The sequence below is a fragment of the Salarias fasciatus genome, chromosome 16 (assembly GCF_902148845.1).
Source record: "Salarias fasciatus chromosome 16, fSalaFa1.1, whole genome shotgun sequence".
NCBI lineage: Eukaryota > Metazoa > Chordata > Actinopteri > Blenniiformes > Blenniidae > Salarias > Salarias fasciatus.
In genome coordinates, this window is record NC_043760.1 from 6294107 (window position 1) to 6320776 (window position 26670).

Genomic DNA, 26670 nt, shown 5'->3' on the forward strand with positions numbered 1-26670 from the left:
TGTCGGTCCAATTCAGTAATAATTCAAGAGTTTTCTGTGAAACTGTATCAGCTTTCCGCTGTCATACAGCGACATCGAGTGATCTATAATGGTATATTTTCATTAATCAATGGGTGTGGGGCCAGCGGGTGGGCGTCAGACCCCCACCTCTGTTGGTCCAGTTTAACCTTAAACCAAGAGTCTCACCTTGGATGTTTTTTTTTTTTTTTTTTTTTTTTTTTTTTAAAATATAACCCTAGTAAAATATTATATTCACTTAGCACATGCACATTAAATCTATACCATCATTTTCCATTGTTTATAATATGCTTAAAGGTGCTGTAGGCAGGATTCCGCATCTCCGCCATCTTGCTTAGGTTTACCTAAGCAAGATGGCGATTTGACCCATCTAAGATGGCGATTTGAAACCCAGCACAGCCAATCCTGTCCTGTTTTCTCTGAAATCACGCCCTTACGCAAGTTAAGCCCCTCCCACAAGAACGTGCGACGAACGCCCCTCGACCAATCACGGTTGGAGCCTCAGGGGCTCTTCTGATTGGTCTAAGATACCTGGAGCTGTGGAGATTCGTTTTCAGCTCAGAACAGAGACAGATGGAAACGCTGCGCCCTCACGGTAGTGCAATTATGCTACACTCCTAAAGGATTATCAGTGGATTCTCTAACATTTAATCCAAAAAAAACACAGAAAAATTAGCATTGACTAGCAAAATCCTGCCTACAGCACCTTTAAGGTTTCCTCTTCATGAACTTGGTCATTAAAGTCTACAAAAACCCAGATCCAGATCACATCCATAAGTCTTCTTTCTCATCCTCACTGTCTTCATTTTCCATCATTTTTTAAGCATAATGTGTGCACAGCATGTAAGAGGAGCATTTTATAGATTCACAGAGAAAAAAAAACCGGTTCATTTAGAAAGACAGGATGTTTTTCATCTGCAGTCACCTCTGGGGAAAAAGCCGTAATCCCACAAAAGATCAGATTCTACTCAATAGCTCATAAGAAGCCACATTTATTTGTTCTACGGGAAAAAAACACAGATATGAAACGGAAAACTCAACCGCACCGACCACAACTTCCTTATAGCTCAAAAATATACCACCTCCTCTTGTTAAAGCATATATAAAGGTTTAGGACAGAGTGTCGGACTTGTGGCCTGCTGACCCACAAAAGGCTCATTCCGCCAAATTCTTGAAACATGATAACTTAGCTGTTTGACAAGTTTTAGATGATCTAACTAAAAACTTAATTTAACATGAACAGCTTTGCTCCACCGAAATAAGGGAGAACATTTGAAACGCTTGTATTTACGGGTTAGAAAGCTCCCGTTTGACTTCTTTTGACTCAGCTTCTACCAAATCAGGTCACGCATGGCCCCTGAAATCGAACGAGTTTGACACCTCTGCTGTAGAAATAACTTTCCGGGGCATTTAATGAGTGTGTGACAGCCGCATCACTGTGGGTCCTTATGGATTTCGGGAGGTGTTGAATATGAGACGCTTTAAACATGTTTCTGCGTGGGTAAAAAAAAAAAAAAATGGCGTAGAAACAGGATTTTCTGCAAAACCGAAGTGGAAGATCAGAAACATGATTTTACTATCTGTACTAAAACACACTTACTGTTTTGGCACAAATGGAGGAAAATAAGTGGGCCTGACAGCAGCTGTGGGCTGTTTCAGTTCATGTCAGTTGCGATTTATTTCTCTAGTAACAGCTTCTAATGGCCAATAAAAGAGTCAAAATGTTTGCAAAAGGCTTTGGAAGTGATCCTGCCGCCACTCTGATGGAGGAATACTCAGCGAGTTTGTGCAGTTGCGCAGCCTCAGGTGCAGGCATATTTCTGATGTGATTGCAGATTTGGTTCATAAACAGCTTCTTGTGTCTTGTTTAGAGACACTTGAATGTATCCAAAGATAAACCAGCTGTTCGGCTGTAACTTTTTATCAGCAGCCGTTAAGCGCAGCGGAATGAGAGCTGCGGTTGTATCCATCTGCCGCGCAGCGCACGTTAACGCTCGTCCAGATGCAGCTGCTGAGGAACTTTTAAAAACGATCCGGATCCCTGCTTTCTGTGCGTGAGGAGGTCCGCGCCGCGGCCTCACAGTGAGGAGGGTGTGCGCTGGAGTGTCCGATTGTGATGAGCCGGCGAAGGCTGAATGAGCGGGGTTTTGAGCCCCGTCATGAATACCGGCGGTCGGCTAAAGACGGAGCGTTCCTCACTCTGTTCTTCTGTCTGCTCTTGTCTCCGCCAGACGACACCAGGCTGAGGTTCAGCAGCAGCCGCGTGGCCGTCACCGTGGGCAGCCTGCTGGACGACCAGCACTGGCACTCCGTCGTTATCGAGCGCTTTAACAAGCAGGTGAACCTCACCGTGGACTCCCACACACAGCACTTCCAGACCAAAGGAGAAGGAGACTCGCTGGAGGTCGACTACGAGGTCAGTCCCTCCTGACAGCCGCTCACACTGATGACTTGTTCTGTCGACTGCTTATTATTCAGCGTGACACCGAGGAGCGGGGATTGTTTTAACCTCCAGCTTTTTGCCATTCTTGGCTATGAAAAAAAAATAGTTTCTTTCAGGTTACTGTGCGTACTTTGAAGTGGGTAATTCAGCTTGGATACTCACAAAACTCTCCTGCATGAATCGTCCTTACAAAAGCTGACTGATTTAAAAAAAAAAAAAAAAAAGTCGAAGACAAAGTGTGTGAATGTAGCACCAGGGAGAGAAGTCAACTACATTCCCTCGTGCTCTTAAGAAGCATCCAGCCACTGATCTTTGCAGTGTGTGAGCCTTTAGGAGCAGACTGAAGAGGAAGATCAGCACTTTAAATGAGCTCGCTCTCACACTCTGAATGGCTGACTTTGGAGGGAAGAATGTGCTAATTTCCACCAGATCTGTGGTCCCAGTTATCACAGCAGACCGAGCTGCATGAAGCCTAACAGTTATCACACTTCTCTTCCATGTGCAGCTGACTTTTTCCTCAATCTTTCCACATTTTCCAAACCAATCTCTTCTTCTAACCATGGGCTCAGTTTTCACACTGTAGAAAAAAAGCTGATGAAAATTGAAAGTTGATGTAGAAAGTGTATGATAATGGATAATAAAGAACATTTTTCCCTAGAAATGTCTGGAGAGACTGTTTCTCTTGAGATTCGAGGTTCCTCCAGACAGTGTTGTTTACCCCGACGGTGATGGAGGGATTTTGTTAATTCACGTTTTTTCCATGATTAAAACGAGACGGTGATGAGCTAATCGTAGCTCTTTGAAGATGAAAATATGATGAGACGTACCTGTTTTCGCCGGCGAGAAGAAACGGGACGAAAATGTTCCTGGACTGTCTAAATGAATGGCATTTCTGTACGATCTGTCTGCCAAATGCTGAAAATACCAGGAATGCCCCTGCATCGGGTCCCTGTTTGGCCACACCCACCACCGCCAGCATGGGCAGGTTCGTGGACCGGCGATGATTTGTGGGTACACGTCACACACAAAACAGCAGAAAATACGAGTAGGAGTGGGAGACAGAGGTTACATGTCGGCTACAAACTATGCGGCAAGAATACAGCCAACCTCAAGAGACATTTAAAGACTCACCATGATACATTATCAGAAGTCCTGGTAACAAAGCATGTATATATTTGCGAGCTTTGGTTCATGTCACTCATGTCTGTGATGAATTTCCTGTCAAGTTTTCCAGAACACCGTGACGGAGCATCCCTTCCATGATCGGATTATGTGATTTTTTTTTTTTTTTTATGTATTATTTTTTTCGACAGCTGTGTTGTGTGTTTGTGTCCGTATCTCACATCCAAATCAAATCTCATCACCACACTAGACACACATCATTACAGTAATGTGGTTAATGATCAAATAAGACGTTTTTTTTCTGTTGTGTTTATTTAGTGGCCTCGGCTGTTATATTTTCTGAACATGGTATTATTCTGGGCAAATATGTTGTAATGCATATTAATGTGCATAGATGATAAGTTTGTGTCATCCCATAATTTTAAATATCAAAACGGGATGCATTTTATGACAAAAATGTCAGTGGAATCAGATCCAGAAATGGCCATGTTATTGGTTAGTATGTTTTCCGTTGTCAGTTTATCTGTAGATATGTACTTTGTACAGAGAGTAATTATATCCCCTCTTTGTTTGTTCCTGATCCAGATCCCAGGGGCCTCATCTGTAAATCGTTGCATAGGATCCAAACTAAAATTTTACATGCACCTAAAAGCTGAAAATGGTGTACGCCAAAAAAAATAATCAGAGTTATAAAAACATGCACATCTGCTGGCACAGCAGCACATCCGCACTTTTAACTTCATATCCCACCCTCGACACACCCACTTTCTACCATGAATGATCAATACAAAGTACCTCAGTAATATTTTTGCATCTCGCTAAGCCTGCTGATTGGTGGCAGTTTGCAATCAAACATGGCAGAGGAGACGGACTGATGTGTTGTGTCCTCTGGAGACGAGAGCTTGCCGTGCACGCCGTGTCCTGGCACGGTGGCTGCAGGCCTGGCTGTCCCCAGCTCAGTGCTCTCAGCACCGCTATACCCGGAGCGCAGGACGCACCTGAAGTGTGCTTCATCTGCAATTGGACTGATTGCTCCATTAATTGTTGCATTAATTGTCCATATTAATGATCAGTCAGTGCCAGCCTTTCTTCTCCTCTATATTCTGCTCTTCATTTGAAGATGAGCGTTTGATAGATGAACATAGTGCTGCAGGTTCAGTAGACGGCCTAATGGCTCGCTAATGGAACACATCTACAGCACTGCAGACTTGGTGTTTATGATTGCATGGATCTATAAGTCTGATTGGTGTTGACGGTAAATGTATGAGATGAATTTGGCTTCAGTTCTCCACCTCACCATCTGCTCTGTCAGTTTCCTTCAGCTCCAAAATATTTGTACGCAGTGATCAAAGTTAACGAACTGATGCGCGCATTCTCCTGACAAGTTTATTATGTTTGAGTATGAAGTGTTGTGAACATGTTTCAGACTGTTCTGTGCATGAGCAGCATTTATCAATGAGGCCCCTGGTGACCACTCTCTGGATTGGCTGCACTCGTCTCACAGCTTGCACAGCTAATGATGAAGAGTTTATCCTCATAGTTGAAGTTTTTGACAACAGGCTGACGTCATCTATTTCCCACATTTAGGGTGTGTGTGTCAATTGCACTTTAATAGGTTCTCAGTGATAAAGCCACAAAGAAGCAGTGTTTGTTTCTTTGTCTTGGAGTGTTGGACATTGACTCCACTCACTTTTACCACTTTATCTGTCTTTAAAATCCTCCCTTCATCAGCAAGTACAACAATTGCATCTTCATCCTGTATCTGTCTTGGGCTCATTTGATGTTTTAAAGTCTTTGTTATAACTAAATGAATAGCTAAAAACACTTTTAGTTTTTGTGGACTAAAGGCAGACTGTCCTGGGTGACTGTGGCTTGGTTGGTGGAGTGGCTGTCTTGCAATTGGAAGGTTGTTGGTTGCATTCCTCACCTCCCCATGTTAACGTGTCCTTGACACTGAACCTTAAACTGCTCCCAGTGGATGGATCGAGTGCCTCGTATGACAGCCGCCTCCGTTGGAATGGGTGACTGTGATTGGCAGTGCCCTGGGCAGTGTAAAAACACTGTATAAGTGAAGTCCATTTACAATTTAAAGTATCGAGGACAGAAATGACTAAAATGTGAGAACGAGTCAGCATTTTATCCAGAAAAGTAGAACTCAATCACAAATGGCAGCCAAAAATAACACAGCCTCCAGAAGAGTCAGAGGACGGAAATGTCGGGGCTTATTTGCTGTCTTTGTTCCCGCCTCATCTGAGTGAGGCAGGGAAGCAGACGGACAGAGAGACGATGCGGTGTTGGACTTCAACACTTCCAGAATTATGTTTCTTAAAGTCTTTTATCGTTTTATTCATCCAAAATCCAAACCACTAAGTTACATTTGGACCATTTTTGGGTGAGGTTGGTAAACTTTTGTGTTGACTGTTCATTCACACGAAAATGAAATATCAGTCATTGAAATTGGAACGTTTTGGAAACACTCCTTTCTGACACTAGAAACACTTTGGCTTTTCAGAAATGCTGGTACAGCACCAGAACACTGTCCTTGTTACAAATAGTTCTGCACAGAGGATTTACAATTACAGTGGAAGATTCAGAGTACTTTTTTTTTTAAGGAAATTTAACAGCTCTTCTCCAAAAAAGCGAACATTCACTACACCATCATCTGCATATGTGGAGAACATTTCTCCCGTGCAGACACTGAGTGAGCCTGTACCACGAAAAGAAACTGGCAGGTTCTCATTACTCTCTCGTCTGCATGTGGTTACATCCGATGTTGTCATACCCAGATTGCAAAACGTTCCCACATAACCTGAAGCATTGAGCAGTCCAATATATATTCTTGAGTGAACTTCCCCTTAATGGAAGGCGGAGGATCCTGATAGCAACATGATGTGTGGTACTTTGGTTCCTTACTGAGTGACCAGAGCATTGTCCACTTTCACCCACACTTTAGCTCCTCTGACACTTTGTGGCAGAGTTACAGTCGTTCATCGCCGACATAGAACCTTCTGCCTGAGAGATGATCCACTCTACCAGCGGAGCAATGGCCTCCGACCGATGTTATGGCTGATCGGCGCAGAACGCCACTCGGTCCTCACAAGTGAGCCATTTAGCTCGTCAACGGGAAATAAAATGCAGCTGCAAATAGAGTGGCTCATCTTCCAATCACAAGGTTATCGGTTTGACCGCCATCCTGTCCATTCATTGTGTTGAAGTGTCATTGAGCAAGACATTCAACCCCCAGAACCCGCTTGCTGAAGCAGTGAAGAACGTTGTGATATAAGTGAAATGCATTTCAAAGTGCTCCCTCTATGAAAACTAATAAAAGATTCTGAGTGCTTCTGTTCAAACAGACACAGTTTACTGATGGTCTGACTTCTGTTTACTGCCTGTGTGTGCGTGTGTGTGTGTGTGTGTGTGTGTGTGTGTGTGCGTGTCATATCACACAACCTGAATGATAAATATTTAATGCAGAGGATCCGTTCCTTCCTGATCAAATTATCTGAGTGTTCACGCTGCGCTTCCTTTCTCTGGTTTGAACTGAAGCTTAAAATGAAGAGAAACTTTGTACTTCGGTGCTGCTCGCTGTGCGTTCACACACAACCTCTCAACGTGGGACCAAACCTGAACCTATACGCTGCTGTGCAGATTTTTGATTTAGTTTGTTGTTGCAGCTGTTCCATGTAGTCATTTATTTTTCCTGTGATGTTAGATATGCCACTTTAAAAACTAGATACAGTATGTGTAGAACAGAGTATATCACGATGACTTTGAAATATGTGGACGGACAGACTCAGACATCATCAGTCTTTTGTGCCTTTATAAAAAAAAAAAATGCTGAGGCTTCAATGGAATCAGACAGAGGTGCTGGACTGGCACCAAATGATTAAAAACACAGCGCTGACAGACAAAAACCGGCCTGCCCAGCATAGAAAACCAACTTAGACTTTCAGTTTAAGCACTAAAGAGCTATTTGGAATATGAATTACTGCTATTAATCTCTTTTTTCACCCTCCACTCCTTCACTTTATCTCTCTACAGTAAAGAGCCTTTTTGAAACGTTGTGTGAAAGCTGTGAACACGACAAAGAAGCTTTCTGAAAGAGTCTCGGTCCTGTTTCACAGACATTTTATCGGCATTCAAAGGGAGCCATTTGATTAGTCTAATAAGAATGGGGCACTTTGTCAGAATAGACTGATTTAGTGAATGCTGAGGCTGAACGCCGCTCACGCCATTCCTCCGCTGGACAGAATGGAAGCATAAAGACGCCTCGGTGCTCACCTCCTGGCTGTCATTCAGGGAGAGACCTCCAGAGTCCACACTCACTGGTGCCCGGAAAAAAACCGGCTGGAGCATCTTCTGTTCTTTTTCTTTTCTCTCATTCACTGTTTGATCTGAACAGCACAGACCTGCTGCCCCTACTGCTGCTCGCCACTGTTTTGAATTCATTCACTCATTATCAGTAGCACTTTTCTCATTTATGCTTGAGAGTTTTCTGAAAGGAATCCTTGAAATGTTCCTGTTGAGGGTTTATTGGCTGGGCATGGACAGGAGCGTCTTTCAGTCTATTTGATCATGATCGTCTGAACCACCGTCACAGTCGTTAAGTTCAGGTAGATCTTAATTCTGTCTGCTTTGTGACCAACAGAGATGTTTTTCTTATTCTCCTTTCACATATACTATGAAGCTTTGCTCTATTTCGCATGTAAGGAAACTGAAAATATAATTTTTTTTAAAAAGTATAATTAATTTTTTGTGCAAACAATTCCATTAAAAAGTGTTTGCATTGTGTTTTCTCTCCCCTCAGCTGAGCTTCGGAGGAATCCCGCTGCCTGGAAAACCAGGGACCTTCCTGAGGAAGAACTTCCACGGCTGCATCGAGAACCTGAACTACAACGGGATCCACATCATCGACCTGGCGAAGAGACGCAAGCCACAGATTTATAGCGTGGTCAGTGTGACGCCCTCTCGCCTCTCTGCTCGTCCGCCGCGTCTCAAATCTGCTCTGAGAATACGTGCGAAACCCGACACCACTGAAACTTCTTCCCTCCGATTATAGCTCCAAATGATCCGGTGACACTTGTGGTTACCATGGAAACATGTTGGAGGATTATTTAAGAGGCGGCGGCAGCCTGTGTGAGATGCATCCAAAAGAGCTCATTGTTTTAGGGGAGAAATGAGTTTGCGAAGACCTTGTTAACAAGCAGGTCAGCATTTCAAGATTTCTTCCTTAGGATGGCAGATTTTATTATTATTATTATTGCCAATTAACACCTTTAATTAAGAGCAGATGATGGGTTAACGCAGGAGATCACTGCAGGCTTGTATTTTTTTTATTCCAACAATTCAGTATTTGAATCATTATAGCAAAACTATAGCAAGACTTCCTGAACCAAATCGTTTTTTTATCCTAAATCCTTACCTAACCATAACCATGTCATTCAGTTTAAGGCACACCCAGTCCATGTCGATCCACACACACTGCGTCAGTGAGTGTGTAGACGATGTGGCTAAATTGAAAGCAGAAAAAAGTGAAAGACCAGACTGTTGACCGAACCCACCCAGTAACCTGTGATCAGTCGCTGTAAAATGAGAATTCACTGCATGATGATCTGTTTCCCAGCCGTCCGTCCACCTGAACCCGCATGCTGTTCTTTCTGTTGTCACCTCCGATGGCCTCGTCCAGCCTCACAGTGGAAAAAAGTGATGATTTCGCAGCTCTTTCTAATCAAGCATCTATTTAAAGTTCAGTAAAACAATCCCGTTCTCCGTAGAGTCCGTCTCACAGTGTCTGTTACCTGAAACCCGACAGGTGCTGTTGTCTAATTTACTTCAAGTCCGGTGTAGAGCAAATACACTTTTCTTTGTTTTCCACACTGTATTAGATTGTTTGCATTGAATCAGTGCATTCACACACACACACACACACACACACACACACTGACCATTTAAACACCAATCATTCGTACCTGTATGTCTTCAGGGAAACCATAGAACCCAGAAAACACCTCATGATCAAGGAGAACCTGCGACCTCCACCATGTGCGCTGAATGCTGATTTCTCTGAGGGTTCAGGACTGATGAGGTCCAGCACTCCTTCAGTCAATGTTCCTGCCTCAACTCTGACGCTCTAAATGAAGAGTAGCCTCTCCAGGAACGTTTACAACTTTTACCATCAGCTCTCACAAACAGTATCCAGCTGCTGGGGCCGTCGCAATCAGAACCAGCTCAGGGAAAAAAAATAAAAAAAACCCTGCTTCATCCCTCAATCCGTCGGCACTCACCTCAATCAAACCTGAGAGGAAATTTAGAAATTATAGAAAAGCAGGAGTTTTGAGAGAGCACTGGCTTTTACCTTTCATACAAAAATGAACAAAATTTCAATTTACCCTTTTAAGACTAAACTTGATTTTTTAAAACAGAAATCAAGTGTCTGCTTCATGCAAGTTTCCAAATTTCCCTAAAAGGGAATATTTGCATAGCGCCCGGTCTGCCCACATGGTGCTACCAGACTGCCTAATGGAGGCATAAAATGGACATGAACACAAACTGTAATTCTATTCAATCTGATCCCATTATCTCATTAGGTGTGAATGTGTGAATGGATTCAGGGCAAAGGTGTTTCCATTTCATTTTGCTGCCACCAGGCTCGCGCCCTCCACCTTTTAAAAGTCTTATTAGTGTGTTTAAGTGCTTTCATGTGGAAGAAAGGGGAAGGGGAGCGCGGCGGCCCTGGTGCAGGCAGCGACGGGGCTTCAGCGGGGAATTCTCCTGTCTGGGAAGAGTCACATTGAGAGCCGGAGCGCTGTAATTGTGCTGTCCTGCCCTGCAGACGGAGGCTGAGACTGACCTCTGATAAACAGGTTGAATCTGACGCCTGCAGCTCAGGGAGCCCGCGTGCGAGGTCGGGAGGACACGTTCTCCTCATTTTGCAAATGAATAGGTGTGAATTAAAAGGAATTCCATCTATGGATGTATTACTTCCTCATACGTCCGTGTAATAACAGCCGACTCCTGGGATTTCTTCAGGTTTGGTTCTCCGCGATAGAAGGACAGCAGCCAGGCTGAAGGCTTGAAGGTTAATTTATTCCCGTATGGAATTCAGATGGAATATTTCAGATGTTGGAAACCATTTCAGTGACTTCTGTGTTTTATTTAAAAAGATAAGATTGACACAGCAGAAGATTATGAAGACAAATCACGCTGGCAGAAGTCGAAGTCTGTCACGCAACATCCCAATGAGGGACGAATCCTTCCTGAAGGCAGAAAGAACAGATAAAACATTTATTATCTGATTGTGTTTTAAAGAAATACGAATAGATCATTGAAAATTAAAGAGCACCTTTCTGCCCAGAGAGGCTCCACATCCCGAGAGAAGCTGGTGCTAAATAACAAGTCTGCACTTGTCACATGAGTGGTTAAAACGCTCTTGTTGCACTCGTGTGGTTCTCATGTGTCTGAACGCCGCTGTCTTTACAGTGTCGAGCACCAGAATAAACAGATCCAATGTGTGTCATGAGAGTTTCAAACCAAGTCCGTCCAGGTAAATTAGACATCAGTGTGAAGTCTAAAGGGAAATGATTACAGTGAAACACGCAGCTATGTGTAAACCTGGCCTCAGTATTTTAATCTTAACGACATAAAACAGTGCCACATCAATAAAGAGGAGAACAGAAAAAAAAGGTGGACATTAAATAATAAAGATTAGAAACGACTTTCTTGAGCCTGACTTTCTGAATGTGGATTCTCTCTGCAGCCTCTGCTTCTCCAGCAGCCTTTCCCAAAATCAGGTCTGACAGATAAGAAGGAGCTGGACCACTGGAAACAAACAACAGGGAGCCAGAGATTTTAATCGAGATTTCAAAACTCTGTTTGTTTCTCGATAGAGTATTCTGCCATTGTGAAAAAAACCAAAAAGGCCTAAAACCTGTTAAAAAATGTTTTGATTATGAAAATAATTTGAATTCATTCAAATTGGTCTGTGCTACTCAGTGGAAACGCTGTCTGGTGTCTGCAGAAATGATTTCAACCTGTTAACTGACATGGATGATTTACACCGCCCTTATATTTCTCTGAGGTTTGGTTAAAAACATCAGTATTTGGAGTTGGAGTGTGTTAAAAATGAGTTTTCCAAAAAGATCTACCTTCATAAACTCTCTGAATCGACTGTATAATTACACCCAATCCTTTTCTTTTCCACACATATGGTGTTATTTTTTCAGTAATGCATGATCTAACTAATTACTTATTTGCATCGTTACAACACCATCACCGACAATTACATGTGGCGCGTTATGAAGTGTGAACCGAAACAACTCATTTAAATTCCATCTGACTTTGCTCTCAGACAGACGCGAAAGCTGCGGAGGTGTTTTCTTTTTTCTGTTGGTGAAGTGATGATGATTGGTTCAGACGGAGTGAGATCTCATGGTGAAACAAACGGCGGCGGCGCTCCGCTGGACGCTACGTTGACCTCACGTGACGTGGAGAAAAGTGTTTGTCCAAGTCAACTCAAATCGAGCTGAAGTTGGATTTATGCAAGAAATCCATACACCTTTTCTGAAACCACTTCACATTGTTGAAGGTTTATCTTAATTTTTAAGAAAGAACTAAAAGTACAATCTGTCCTTCAGTCGTGTGAAACTTTGATTTATTTAATTTACACAACAGAGAGTTAAAAACACTTCATATTGTGGAGCTGTTCACTTTTCTGTTGAGGAAGATACTTGAAGCACAGAATGTCTACCAGCTGTGATCTGTTGAGGTGCAATAAATATTAAACTTTGTGTGTAGGTCCCTGTCTGTGCTGCTCTCATCAATGCCACTTGCTATTGAAACCCACTCAGAAAATGGAATAAAATAAAACTCCTAGACATATTTAAATTCCCCTTTCCCTGGTAGCAAGTTACTATTAAGTGAACAACTCAGTTTCTTTTTTGGAGGAATGACAAGTTATTATAATTACTTTCTAGAAGTAACATTAACGAAACTGGTATTCTATTCTATTCTGTTCTGTTCTGTTCTGTTCTGTTCTGTTCTGTTCTGATTATTTATTTAAGTTTCACACCATCATCTTGTCCTCAGACTCTTTGACGGGACCAGACCACCAACAGTGAGAGTTCAGTAAACCTTTACCAACATGTGATTACACCAACATAAAATACTGAGATCGGTACTCGACCAAATATTCAAACTCATATTAAGAAGAATGGTTCACAAACACAGATGAAACATGTGGGTTTATCAATGAAGTTGGAATAGTCGGTGGTTGGTTGTGCTGCAGCGCGTGTGTGAAACAGCTTGAAACCAGAGGTTTCAAGAGCGATAATGAGGTTCCTGCGAGCAAAGCGCGAACCAGGAAAGCACATTTCTCCTGCAGGGACGAGCTGCCATTCAACACGTCCACCTCCAGCGGTCAGGCTGCACCTACAGACACAAGGGCACAGACAAGATGATACCTCAACCTTGTGTAAAACTCAGAAAAGTCGGAATTATTTACTGGAACACGAACGCCTCGCGTGTCAGAGGGCTGTGATTGGCTCCAACATCCCTCTCACTACTCACGGCGCCGTGCAGTTACAACCCAGAGCCGGCCTTACCCAGTGTGGCCCCGTCCAGTAACAAACACAGTGAAGAACGCCGTCTTTTAGAAACGCTGTCAGGTCAAGCTACACTTTTTATTGAAATTCCATCCGTAGTGTTTGGTCATCGTCACGTAATTTTGGTAGATTTTGTCAGTTAGCAATAATAACCTGTTAATAAGCCGCCCTACCCTGCCCTGCCTCTGATTGGCTCGTCAGACCTCATAACGCACGGTAATGCATGGGTAATGGTGGGTAGGGGTGTGTGTGTGTGTGTGTGTGTGTGTGTGTGTGTGTGTGTGTGTGTGTGTGTGTGTGTGTGTGTGTGTGTGTGGGTGTGTGTGTGTAGGTGGGGGGTGGGGGTAGACAAATTAAATAGACACCATGTCAAGATACCAAACTGGCCCTCTGCAGAGTGAAATCCAGCCTGCAGGATCCTGCCAAGTCTGAAAACAACAAAGAAAACACAACTTTTTAAATAAAACTGCTGGCTGTAATTAATCAGTGGGTGTTAACGGCTTCAGCAGCAGTAATAGAAACAGCACTGAGACTCACACTGCAGTGAGGCACCAGTGAAGGTTAGATACCTTTTTATTAGTGAATTAGCATTAGCAGTAAGAAGCTTTTTCATCTGAAGAGACTTTGTACCAAAAAGCACAGTTACAAATAGAAAATGTTGATATTGTCCTTTTTTTTTTTTTCTCAGAAATAGTACCTTTTTACTTTTGTTGTTTTGTATTAAAACACAGGGAAATGTTTTTCCGTCCTCCAGGGTAACGTGACCTTCTCCTGCTCGCGGCCTCAGCTGGTGGCGTGCACCTTCCTCAGCTCCAGCAGCAGCTTCCTGTCGCTGCCGGCCGCCGCCCCGTCCACCATCATGGGGGGCTTCTCCGTCCGCCTTCAGTTCAGGACCTGGAACTCGGAGGGGCTGCTGCTCTCGGCGCGGCTCAGCCCGGAGCCCCAGAGTCTGGACCTGCAGATCAGCAACAGCCAGCTGCTCCTCACGCTCCACGGCGCCGCCCAGCAGAGGTCGGAGGTCTCGGCAGGTCAGATCACACACAGGGTTCTGCTTGACAGGAACGCGCCGGTTCTAACCTGACCGATGTGGATGCTTCGTACGTGATTGTCATATTTATTACACAAATCACTAAGCTGTGAGTTTGTGCTTCTCGGTGTCGTTTTGACCGATCTAAACCTCATAATGAACCCCTGATGTAAGTTTCAGCTTTCAGGATCAATGAGTGGTTCAAATGATTTTATTGGTGATTATGTGCTCCGTTTCATATGAATGGATCCACCGCCGCTGCAGCGGCTCCATCCTGCACAGCTGACCTCTTCCAACAAGCCCATCATGGTCAATTCTGTGTAAAAGTGGACCTTTTCTACCTCAAATGAAAGAATTAGAGCCACAATGAAGACAAATTGTCTCAATTTCAAGCCTGTTGGCCTGCTTAATAAATTACTGGATTATAATTACTCCTTTTAAAATAACACGTTAGCCTGTAATATACTCTTCAATCAGTAATTACTTCCAGTTCATCCAAGCGCTTTTTTAATTTTCAGCTGCCTGTCAATGAAATGTGACTTTCTACTGGGACTTATTATGAATAATGAAAGCAAACAGCATCAATCCAATGTAAAACTAAACAGATTTTCTTATTATTTATCATTAAATTAAAAAAAATTATGTCATTATCATGAACATATTGCATCAAACAGACAGTTTACTGGATTTCAGGATGATGTTAAGCAGCATACTGTGAATTGATATGCATCTATTGTATCCTGTTTATGTTTAAACTCTTCATTGAAAACTGCTGCCCTGTGCCCTCTTTCATTGCCACCTATTTCTATTTGCGTGCCCAAATAATATGAATAGCTAAGTATTGTATAAAAAAAAAAAAATCACAAAATTCTGACTATATATGACAATATGACTATACTGCTTCTGAACGTCTGATTTTGCTAAGCATTTTTTTGGTTTTCTAATAATGTATAATACATAGAATGTTTTGAACACTGAGAAGGTTGCTGGTCTCTGGGTCAGAGGGAGAGAGGAAGAATCAGAGCTGGTTCTGGTTCTATTGCTGTTGTAGTTAAAAATGTGTCAATTTTTAACCGCTGGCAAGAGTCTGACCTTTTTTTTTGTTGTTGTTGCATTTGGAATGACCACTTCATGATTGTAACGTTTATTTCCAGAGCTGCAATCATTTTCATTGGATAATTTCATTCAAATACATGTTTAGTTAATTTTAAAGACACACTTCTGTTTGTTCTTTTTTTTTTCTTTTTTTCTTTTTTCGACTGGCCGTTTCCCACGGGATCGGCACTTCCGCCCACTTTAGCGAGGGGTCAGAGGTCATGGAGCTGACAAATTCAGCCTCTGTACAGGGAGAACATGCAAATTCGAAACAGAAAGGCTGGTCTGGCCTGCAGGTTCAAACCTGGAACCTTATTTCTGTGACGCATTATCACTAACCAAGAAAACAATTTTCCGCAGACGTACAAACTGGCGCGTCTTCAGCTCTCAATATGTTCTGGCTTCTCCTTGATCATAGTGAGGCACATTGCTTTTAATAGAATCGGAACAACCAATTACATTATAAATACTGATACATTTAAATAACTGACAATAAAACACAGTAATAATTTAAAAAAATAAAAGTGTACCACACCACTTTAGATGGATGCTGACCACTGCAGGCCAGAGACACGGGAAAACCTGCAGTGTTAAAGACGATCTGACCCAGTTGTCTGGACGTCTTTTGTTTCCAGACTTGCTGAAACGCTTAAGCTGGCCCACTTTACAGCTTCTACATCACCTTTGTGAGTACAAAATGTTCACTTGCTGCCGAAGACATCCCGAACACTAACAGGTGCTGTGATAAAGCCGCCTTCAGCTGTCACAATGCTGTGGAGTAGAAATCCTCAAAACTGCTCAGCAAAGGTGGATTTTCACTGTCATTAGTCAGGTGAGAAAGAATCGTTACTGAACGACTGATTAGTTGTTGAAGGACAATAAACTGCTCGAAGTCTCTTCACGTGAAACACTGAAGCCGAATAAGTTTTACAAAAGTGATGGATGTGAAACATGTTCATAAAACCTTAATTTTCATGGAGTTAAGTGGAAACACCTGCGTGTACAGACCTGCAGCATGAGAGGATCATGGGATTGTTTTGCAAAGGCGACACTGATCATTGTGTTCGCTCGGCAAAGTCAGACTGGATTTAAGGTGCAGTTGGAGGGATCACAGCTAGGAATAACTTCATGTTTGAACAACACACTGAATGCTTCTTATATGTAAAATAAAGCAAACTGTTGGATCATGACTCACCACAAAGCGCCGCTCATCACAGCAGAGCAGCTTCAGGATAGGAAATGCAAATATCATGATTCACAAATCCAGATTTTATTCCCAATAGAAAAAAAAATCTGATGTTAAACTGACACATTTCACCTCTCTGTGGAACAAATTAAAAATAACCAAAGTAGTGTTTGACAGCTAATCAGGTTGGTTAGAAACAATTCAGTAATGCCACAGGGTACAAAAGGGGCATTTCAGAGAAGCAAAGTTACTAAAATATACAGTGCAGGCTCACTGATCTGCAAAAAGTACTTATTGCCTACAGCTTAGGCATCAGGAACTGAACCCTGAATTACTGAAAAGTATCTGCAGCATCTACATTTGCTTCATTCTGAACGCCTCTGTCAACAGCCGGAGCCGCTACAGCAGCAGGGAGTCAGTGTTCTGACTGCAGTCGTCACCTTTAGCAAGACAAGTCGTTTGATGCATTATGAGCAGAAAAGAAACCTCTGGCACAGCAGGCTCATGGTTGTTCATTGTTCAGCAGCTGCAGTCCTGTAGCATTCAAGAACTGGACAACACTCCTCTGTTATGATGTGTTTACAGACTGTGGCGGAAGAGGAAAGATCACTAAATAAAAAAAAAACAAAAAAAACCCTATTGCAACTTTCTGGAGATGTGTTGTCGCCTTCAAATTCTTAACATAAGTTTGTGTCACTCTGTTACAAAAACAGAGTGAATGAACCCAGAGTCAGAGACACTGAAGTTCATTAAAGCTGTTTATTGCAGGCCGTTTGGGGACGTTTTAATCCTCTAATAAAACAGGCCATTAACTCATCAGGTCTGCCATAAAGAGGTCTTCCAGGAGTTCATAGTTCACATTTGAACTTCATCAGGAGGAAAGACCCCTGATCCATCTTTACCCTCATCAGTCGACCTTTTCACACATATAGACGACATAAAGGCGATGAGCAACAACAACATTCATCTCAACAGCAGATAAACGGCGAAGGCCGTTCTGTATCTCTGCTTCATGTGGAGAGCTCAGAAACTCACAACTTCAGCTTCCAGTGTGAATGTTCTCGTGTGAGATTCAGAGATGAAAAATCACAGGAAGGCTGATCAGCTGTTATAAAACTCCAACTTTCGTGGCGCCATCAAACTTTTTTAAAAATGAAAGGTCACTTTGTTTGAAACTCCCGACTCTTTGATGAAAATCCTTTGTGAATTCAAACTGTGTTGAAAGAGTTCAGTTCAAAGAAGTTATGAACACCTTGCTGGTTTGTTAGCACAAAGTGGAACTTACGTCAGATTCGGCAGTTGGTGATAATGTTGCGGTTGATTGGTTTGGGCGAAGGGAGTGTTTCTGTAAATGGACATCTGATTGCACTTCCTGGCAGCTTTTCTGCGAAGTGATAAGAGCTGCAGTCCTGCATGTGACCACAGGATCCTCCGTCTTTATGGAAATCATCAGCCGTGGTTCACGGTAGACACAACCCCGCGGTGTAATGAGTGTTTTATAAGTGAAAGCAGCTCTAACCCACACCTCCAACCCACTTTCATTTTCCCATTAGCTTTAGTGGAGCAGGGGCAATTCCATCCGCCACTTCCATTAGTAATCTAGCTGGTAAAATGCCAAGGAAATTGGGATGGAGATAAATGGGATATACTGTAAAAGTCATTTTGACGGATTGGGTGAGTAAAACTGGGTTCACTGAGGGAGGAGGGCAATTCCAGGCTGTGGCTCCGATAATTTTGAACTTGTAGCAAAAGAAAGAGAGTCATTTGATTATAATTAACGAGGGCAAAATAATTTCTACAAGGTTTATAATTCAAAAAGCAATCAATGTTAAAAAAAAAAAAAAAAATCTATCTAAACGTCCATGCTTTAATTCCATTTGTGTCTGCTCTGTTCATAATGACAGCAGTGCGATATTATTATTATTCTGATTGGGATTCACATGTTTGCTCCTCCTCTGAGGGGATAATGATGGAGGCTGCAGCAGAGGTAATTATTGAGGTCGTTGGGGGTTTAAACTCCGGGGCTCCTGGCTCTGACTCTCAGGCACGCCAGGAGATAATTGTGGGATTTGGTCAGTGAATTTTGTGGACTCAAGACTTGGTTTTATCCCGTTTGGAGGCCGAGCACGTTTCAGAAATATGGGGATGACTGTGGATATGTGTTGAAACCACAGACTGTTTAAATATGTCTGTAGGAAGCACACCTTCATCACACCAGTGTGTGTAATATCACACATGAAAACAGCAGAAAGTTTTCCCGAAAATCCTCAGTTTCCACAGCAACCGCTGGTAGTAGATGTTACAACACACACATTGTTCTGCATTCACGTGCAGGTGATTTATTTCTTTGCTGAAGAATTTTTTCAGCAATGCATTTCAAGTTTTATGATGATTTTCTTGCCACACCTGGATTTGAGCCGTCCGTTGACCTTGCTCCGCCCCCCTCTCTGTGCGACGCAGGAACAGAGAAAAAATATCAAATAAACTGTGCTTCATTTTCTGCAAATAATTTGCAATAAAAGAGCAGATAAACAGCTTGATCTGTCGACCGGGCATCTCGGTTCCTCCATAACTTCGCCCCGGCCTGTCCATGATCTGTCGAGAGCAACGCAGCCAAAAAGAAATAAATGTTTTGGACATCACTGAAAATTGGAGTATTCAGAGGAAACACACACACACACACACTGGGAAAACATGCAAATGTCAGAATGTGTTTCATTTGTCTGTTGTATTCACGGCACTTTTACAAATCATTCCATTTTAAATCATTCTAAGTAAAATTACATTGCTTGTTTTGTTGCAGTTCTTAAAATCATTGGTGTCATGTTGGAAATAAGTGGAAGTCACAGGACAACTCAGGAGAGTAGCTCCTGAAAACACACAGTGTAAAAACACAAGCAAAAGGAATTCAAGCAGATGCTGAAACAAATGAAGCTGTTAAAATCAATGAATTCAGCTGGAGCTCCAAAAGACAGGCAGGAAAGACCAAAATAAGAGTTTATTGTTTTATCTTCATGGCACACAGAATGTAGATAATACAGCTTAAAAACCTGTGTGATATTTTTTTACATTGAATTCTTGAACTATAGGAACTATAATTCCGAACAATTGACACAGTATTGCAGTTCTTAACAGTCTTGGTGATTCAAGTGTTTCTATCAATGTTTTTTTAGCTTTTTCTAAAATGATTTTGTAGTTTTCAGTGAATGAAAGGTTTTTTTATTTTTATGTGGGAAAATAAATTAAAATATTCTTTCACTTCTATAATAGTTTTATTTTCTCTGCACCTGCAGGCAAAAAGGCATCATTTGAAATGAAAGTGAATATATCATTCCACAAGTTTTCCTTCAGTTTGTTCGGGGTTATTTTTCTCAGTGGTGGTAAATTCCACATTGCAGTGAATTGCAGATTGGTAGTCAAACTATTGAATTTTTTTTTAACGATTGAACAGATCATGGAGGAATGAAATGCGGAGCGACACATTCTTATCAAAATATAGTATTGTCAGGAAAATGGATAATTGAGAGACAAATACACAGGAGTCAGACTGAAAGCAATTAAAAAGTTTAAGATAATTGAATTCAAAATCTTGCGAGATGAGACAGATCACAGAATGCAGTCTCATCTGAGGCTTAAACAGTTCTGCTGCTATCGACTGAAGTAAACAAAGATTGGTTTGCACAACACAATGCAGGTGTAAACAGTAATGAGACGGGGAGTCCCAGTTACTCCTCCTCTTCCTCCGTTAAAGGTCAGGATATCCTGAGCAGACTTTCAAGACGACACACATCGTCTTTAATGAGCTGCAGTTCCAGAAACAATCTTCCCTTAACTTTGCAATCCCCCCAAAAAATTCAGAAAGATTTTTACATTTCTGTAAACATCTGTCCGTCTGTCCATCCTTTTTATCCAGCAGAGTCTCAGATTCTGGATCTGATGGAGGCTGGTTCCAAACCGTCAAACACCCGTCAGCAAACATCAGTTTTTACCCGTGGATCAGACTATGTGGACTCCTTCTCTTTTCTCCTGTAAGGAGCCCAGCTGATAGATGTAATATATATATACATTACTCTACTTGATTTTTTTTCCTGCTTCATCTCTTTGCTCTATCTTTTCCTCTCTCTTTCTGTTTATCTCTTGGGAAGACAAGCAGGATGATTCCCCTAAATGTTTAAATGTCCATTCATAATCAGTGCAATGACTGCCTCCATGAAACGTACATTTGGAGTTTTCAATCACACTAAGCGAACAATATCCTTCCAGTGTTCAGCATCGCATTTAGTGGAGTGCAGGTACTTTAAGATTGCCGTTAACAATCATTGCAACTTGACAGGAAATCATTCAAAGCCTCTGCTAGGTAGAAATCTGAGTGTGGCTGGAACATCTTCCCTTGCCCACGGAGATAAGATGAACAACATCCGCAATTTAAGACGGCCTCGTGCAGAATTTACCAATAATATCAAACATCTGCTGATCTTTTTTGTAGTCACAGATTTGAGAAAACTTCACCCAAATCTGAATAATCGATTGCCTTGAGAACCTGAAGAAGTGATCAACCCAGCATGTCCTAAAGTCTCTGATGTGTTGGAAACACAGACTGTATAACAAAGATGGACATCACTCGTTGCATCACTTGTTGGTTTCTGCGCCGAGAGGAGGAAGCTTGGTTCATGGCTGCCATCTTGGATTTTTGGAGCCGGAGACCAAAAACACAACAAGGTGACGGGAGTGGACAGCAACGAGGGTCGGGACTGACTGAGAGCCGAGGACTAAAGCTAAGTAGCAAGGTGCATCTGCTGATTGGAAAAAAAAATGACCAACTTTTGGAGTCCTTTGTAGACCTGATATTTACCAGTAAACCTGCTTATGAAACACAAACATTTACCAAAACACTGGGAAACGGAACCCTTTGAGAGTCTGTTAGTGTACAAGCCATGGTTACAGTGAACCAACAACTCAGTAAAACAAGTCAACGAACTGGGTAAACTGTGGAAAATAACAAGAATTTGAAGATAAGTGTGTATGAGAACCAAGTTCCACAGAATAAACCTCCTGAACGCCTCGACTGAAAGGATCTGTCAATCATTCCAAACCGGACTGTCAGTCGAGTAACCACGCCCCTGATTATGCAAATTTCAACACTCTACATAGAATTCACTTGACGTATTTTGAGATGGCCGACCTGATCTCCTTTCTGGACCATGAAGTAAAACAGAACAATCCCGAGCCGTTGAAGCGTCGCCCATTTCAGGACCGTTTCCATTTCAGGAGCTTTCCCAGTTGGACTTTTCTCAACATCAGCATGCAGGCTGAGCTGCATCTTAGCCGCCACATACCGAGTAGACTCTTATCCACTCTAGGTCTGTTTGGACGTCTGTTTATTATAACTTTGAGAGAACTTCTTATCAGTTAATTGCTGCTGTAAGTCTTGTGTGAGATCGGCCTCACACACCGCCGTCATCGCTCCTCTTATGCTGCGTGTTGGCGTCACTTTTTCTATTTATTAATCGCTGCAGATAGAGACCACAGCACAACAGGCTTTGACCTAGTTAGTGCCACTCACATCCGTACAGACGCCTCTGTTCCTGCTCTTAACTGCAACATCTCACTCTTCACTTTTCCTTCTTGTAGAGCCACACAGACACGTAGTGATTTAATGAAATAATCCATTATTTTGTCTTTACCTGGTCAGGGACTGATAGATGTTTATTTTGCCCTGGAGAACCAGGCTGATATCCTGTTAGTCCTCTGCATACTGCAGCTTTCCAGATTTCATCCAGCCATCATGTAATATGTGTGAAATTAGTGCAATCTGTTTGCTGAGCTCTTCACAACATGTCACGTGTTGTGTTTTTCATCAAAGTTCAGGAGACTGTCTGGAAACAGTGATCACAGTCGGCCTTTCTGTGGTTGTGGACTTTACTGGAAGTCATTTAATGCGGGGCTCAGTGCATCGTCCAATCACTCCATGGAGAACCGAAGCAAGCCATCACAGAAATAAACCCATTTCCTAGTTGATCGTCCACAGAGCGAATGCAAACCTCAGCACAGCCTACAGCAATTCAATTTTGTGTAGCAGCAAATACAGATCGTTACAGAGACCTTTTAGAACACAGAGAGACTGTGCTATGAAGGGGAGAGACAATTTACATTCCCTCGGCGAAGGTTTCACCGTGAGCGCGAACTAGTTTGTGCTCCTCCACCCTGAACCTGATCTGTCGGGATGACACCGATAATTAGAAAACGTCCCAGATTATGTTGCTTCATTTTAGCCTCCCTTCCAAAAATGTGCAGAGCAATGATTTAGAAATTCACCCCATCGCCTCTGAGCAGTCTGCCAGACCTGATCCTGACTTCTGATGCAGGTTCCACACGGTGAGTCCTTCCTTTCAAATCATCGATTTATTGAACGAAAGCCGGGAGTTAATAAAGTCTCGTTGACTTTCATCTGAACGCCGCCTCGTCCTGTGAATGCGCTCCGGCTCCACATGTTTATAAGTTCTTAAACTTTACATTCTAAGCTGCTCTCGGACTCTTGACAAGCGACTTGCTTCTTCTGGTGTGTCGGTACTTGATGTGGCGTCGCAGCCACGGAGCCGTCCATTGAAATGAAATGAGAACGGATGGAAGCGTGGATGTACTGTAGCTTTCCGCTTTCCCCCTCCAGCCGTCATAACGTTAAAGGAGGAGGTGAACATGACGAAGGGAATGATCGTCCTGGTACTCTGGCCGGTGGCTTCACATCATCCAGCTATCAAACGGGGCTGTTTACGCGGCGTGGCGGCGGAGCTGAGAGAGGTAGACTCTCACGTTGGTGATGGATCCGCCACAGGGGAGCGCAGCAGGGTGATGGAAACCTCTGCCGTGCTTCTGTAGGCAAATGTTTTCCTTTTTTCTTTTTCCAGGCACTTGAGCAATAGATACACAGATCACTGGTGTGGTTTGAGAAGACTGCATACGGCCATTGCTTTATTACCCCGGGCTCAGTGTGAGATCGATGCCAGCCGCGGTGGAAGGAGTTCTCCAGCCTTGGCTGGCGGCGACGCCGCCCGTTCATGAAACAGCCACTGGAGGAGAGCGACCTCCACCCGGGGCGGTGCGGGCTGCTCCGAGAGGAGGACAGGCATCGTTGGATTTTAATAGATTCTGGGACCGGCGGGGGACGGGGAGACGTTTCCCCGAGGGCCCCGACAAACCTCAGCCGGCACCCAGCACTTCTGAGAAATTACAACAAACTTTCCAGCGCACAGCAGTGCAGCGGTCCCCACGCGAGAAAATCCCCAGTTCAAGTCCTGGTTGGCTTCACGAGGTTTTCTGGGCAGTGTTTCCATGTTCTGCCTGTGCACATATGGGCTTTCTCCAGGTCCAGAGCAAATTGCTCTGATGCATTACTGATATGAACATAGATGGGAACAATTCACAGTTTGAAGAACTAACCAGACACTGGTGACTAACTCCGTCCCCTCCTGGTTAACACTGCTGTGATTAGATTCCGTATTGGAATCGCCGCTCCTGAGGTCCAAGCACTGAGCAGCTTTTCTTTCTTTTAAGTCTCTTTACTTGTCCCTGTGTTTTGTTTCCCAGGTAAAATGTGCTTTCCTGGATTACTCACACTGTTACTGTCAGCAGGCCTGCCGCTGCACATCATCTCCTGCTTTCACTCTGACACTTTTTTTTTTTTTTTTTTTAATGTGCTGCTCTCTGGCCACCTATTGCCCCTTTGGGATGAATAAAGTTTTTTTGTTTTTTCTAAATGTGATTGAAGTCACGACAGGCTTCTTGAGAGGTCTCTAAGAGTCTTTTTTTTTTTTTTCCACTTTACACCAAGTCAAATCTATCTGGGTCCACAAAACATGAGGACCTTTGAAATGAGGACAGAACTGCTCTTGAAATGTTTCATTTTGTAATGTAATTCATACAAAAACTGTATCTTATGAAGTCAAGCCTTTTCCGAACTACAGCAAAACAGCATACATTTTGTTAATTCTTTAAATTTTTTACAAATTCTTTAAACTTTTTAAAACTTTTGTTCTTTTTAGCCGTTGAGATATTTTTGGTGAAGTGATTTCAGTTTTTCTGTAAAGTTTTATCTTTTGTAGTTGTTTTTGCCTCTTGACCTTTTTTGATCGCCCTTTTTTTCCAGTGTCAGCCCTCTGTGTTGGTCAACTCCACAATTTTAGGCCATATTCGCACGACATTACTTTTGTAGTGTTTTAGCAACAACAGTGCTTGGAGCGACTGAAAATTCAACTTTTTGAAAACCAAGGTGGAACTTGTTGAAAGTGGGGTTAGTGGTGGTGGAGAGGACGGAAGCGCTGCTACTGTTCATGTGCAGCACGGCTGTCGTCGATGATTCCTCTGCACATGCTCAGTAGAGGGACCGTAAGAATAATGAGCGTCACGACGTCCCGGTCCAGATTCTCCTGGACTGTGTAGTTTTAGAGCGACATGTTCCTGTCCTCCCATCGTTAATGTTTAGAGTGAGTTCAGAGCCATTTAAGTCGGCAGAGTTGTTTTAAAAATCAGTGATTTATCCTTTTAACTTAAAAAAAAAAAAAAAAACGAGTGTATCCACATCGAATGAAAGTCTCTATTTTCCTCTGAGACTTTTCTTTATTTGGATTTAATCCTGGCTACCAAGAGGAGTTGAACATTTCTCACATTTATTTTCTCACCCGTACAGATCAGTGATATCAATAAAGCAAAACCAATTAAACTGAAAAAAAAAAAATGCAAATGCTGAAAATGTATCATCTAAAAGAATAATGTGCTTTGAGTTAATTAAATGTGTGACTTTAAATGTGTCATATCAAATCATAATGGCTGACTTAAAATAATATTTTTTATAGTTCCGTTTTAACTGTATTTACCGTGGATCATTTTTCTGCTGCAGTCACATGTTTTCACAGCATTCCGCAGATATAAGTCGCAGTCGAATACAGTCCAAACATAAAGCGTAAATATAGAAAACCATAAACAACTTGAGGGAACTAAATATTCAAAATGACCTGATTTTATTTGGCAACTCAACACACATTTCTCTGCGTTAAAGATATCCCCGAGTGTTTCATTCTGCTTCATTTACTGTGTTTTAGAGTATTTTAATATAGCTCATAGAATTAAGAAACATGGATAGAATTAATGTAACAAAAATAAAATGTATGTTCTTCCGAAATGTCTTAAAAATCTAAACAGAAGTAGGAAACCGACATTACTGTAGGATTTTGTGCTGTACACTATTAATTATTATAGCATAAAGACAGTCAAACTTGTCTGAATGCAGGAGAGTTAAACTTATTTTAGTTCAGAGGCCACATAAAGTTTGTTTTTTGGAGATTAGAGCAGCAAAAATAATATGTTATTAAGGAAAACTAGATATTCCTCTCATAGTTTTAGTACAATGAAGTAAAATTACATGAATTCTAATATGAACAACCTGAAGTTTCCTGACCTGAATAACAGGCAACATGAAATCTTTTCTATCATTCTCCACACTGAATGATTGAAATTCTGACTGTAGGAACATTAAACATTAATCTTATTTCATTGGGATTGAGGTGCACTGCTGCAGAGTCTCGGTGTTGTGTAATTTAGGAGCTTGCTTCACTGAATAATTACAGTTAGCGCGCCGCCTCCTTTTTAATTTGTGCATTCTGCAGGTCCTCCCATGGGCTGGTTCGCTCTCTGCTGGCCAGACTTTACCCCGCAGGGTGTGTGTTTAAAGCCCCAACCACAACTTTAAAGCTGAGCTGAGCAAACATTGTGGAGAGAAAGTGAATGATAGGAGAATAGAGAATAAATTCCTCCTCTTCTGCTGTGAAAACACGGCGTCATGATGAAGCTTCAGCTGTCGGGTCAGTGCTGAGCTGATGGACTTTCTTATTCTGCTGGTTGCAGGAACATGTTGTAAGTGTTTGAACCACAAATGTGATTAAAACCTGTTCAGAATCCGTTTTTTACAGTTACTTTTTGTAACTCCGGAAGCTTTTTTGATCTCTGTTTTTACGACTTCACAGCACGCTGAGCTGAGTGCTTCCTTTTAATTATAGCAGCTATTTTCTTTATGATCAAACCACCAATGTAAATGTGCTTTATTGGGTTTTATGTGACAGACTCACTCAACGAGAAGCAGAAGGAAAATCATGCTTTCAATTTTTTTTTTAAAGAGTAAACTGAGAAG

The 26670-nt window shown here is 42.3% G+C and overlaps 1 protein-coding gene across 1 annotated transcript in view; it reads left to right on the top strand.

Moving 5' to 3' along the window:
- The window catches only part of LOC115402979 (contactin-associated protein-like 5), a 146967-nt gene that overhangs the window by 77446 nt on the left and 42851 nt on the right, over positions 1 to 26670 (top strand). The window contains exons 6-8 of the mRNA XM_030111694.1: positions 2250 to 2434; positions 8391 to 8534; positions 13937 to 14210. Of these exons, the coding sequence (XP_029967554.1) occupies positions 2250 to 2434; positions 8391 to 8534; positions 13937 to 14210 (603 nt within the window). The remainder of the gene's footprint in view (positions 1 to 2249; positions 2435 to 8390; positions 8535 to 13936; positions 14211 to 26670) is intronic.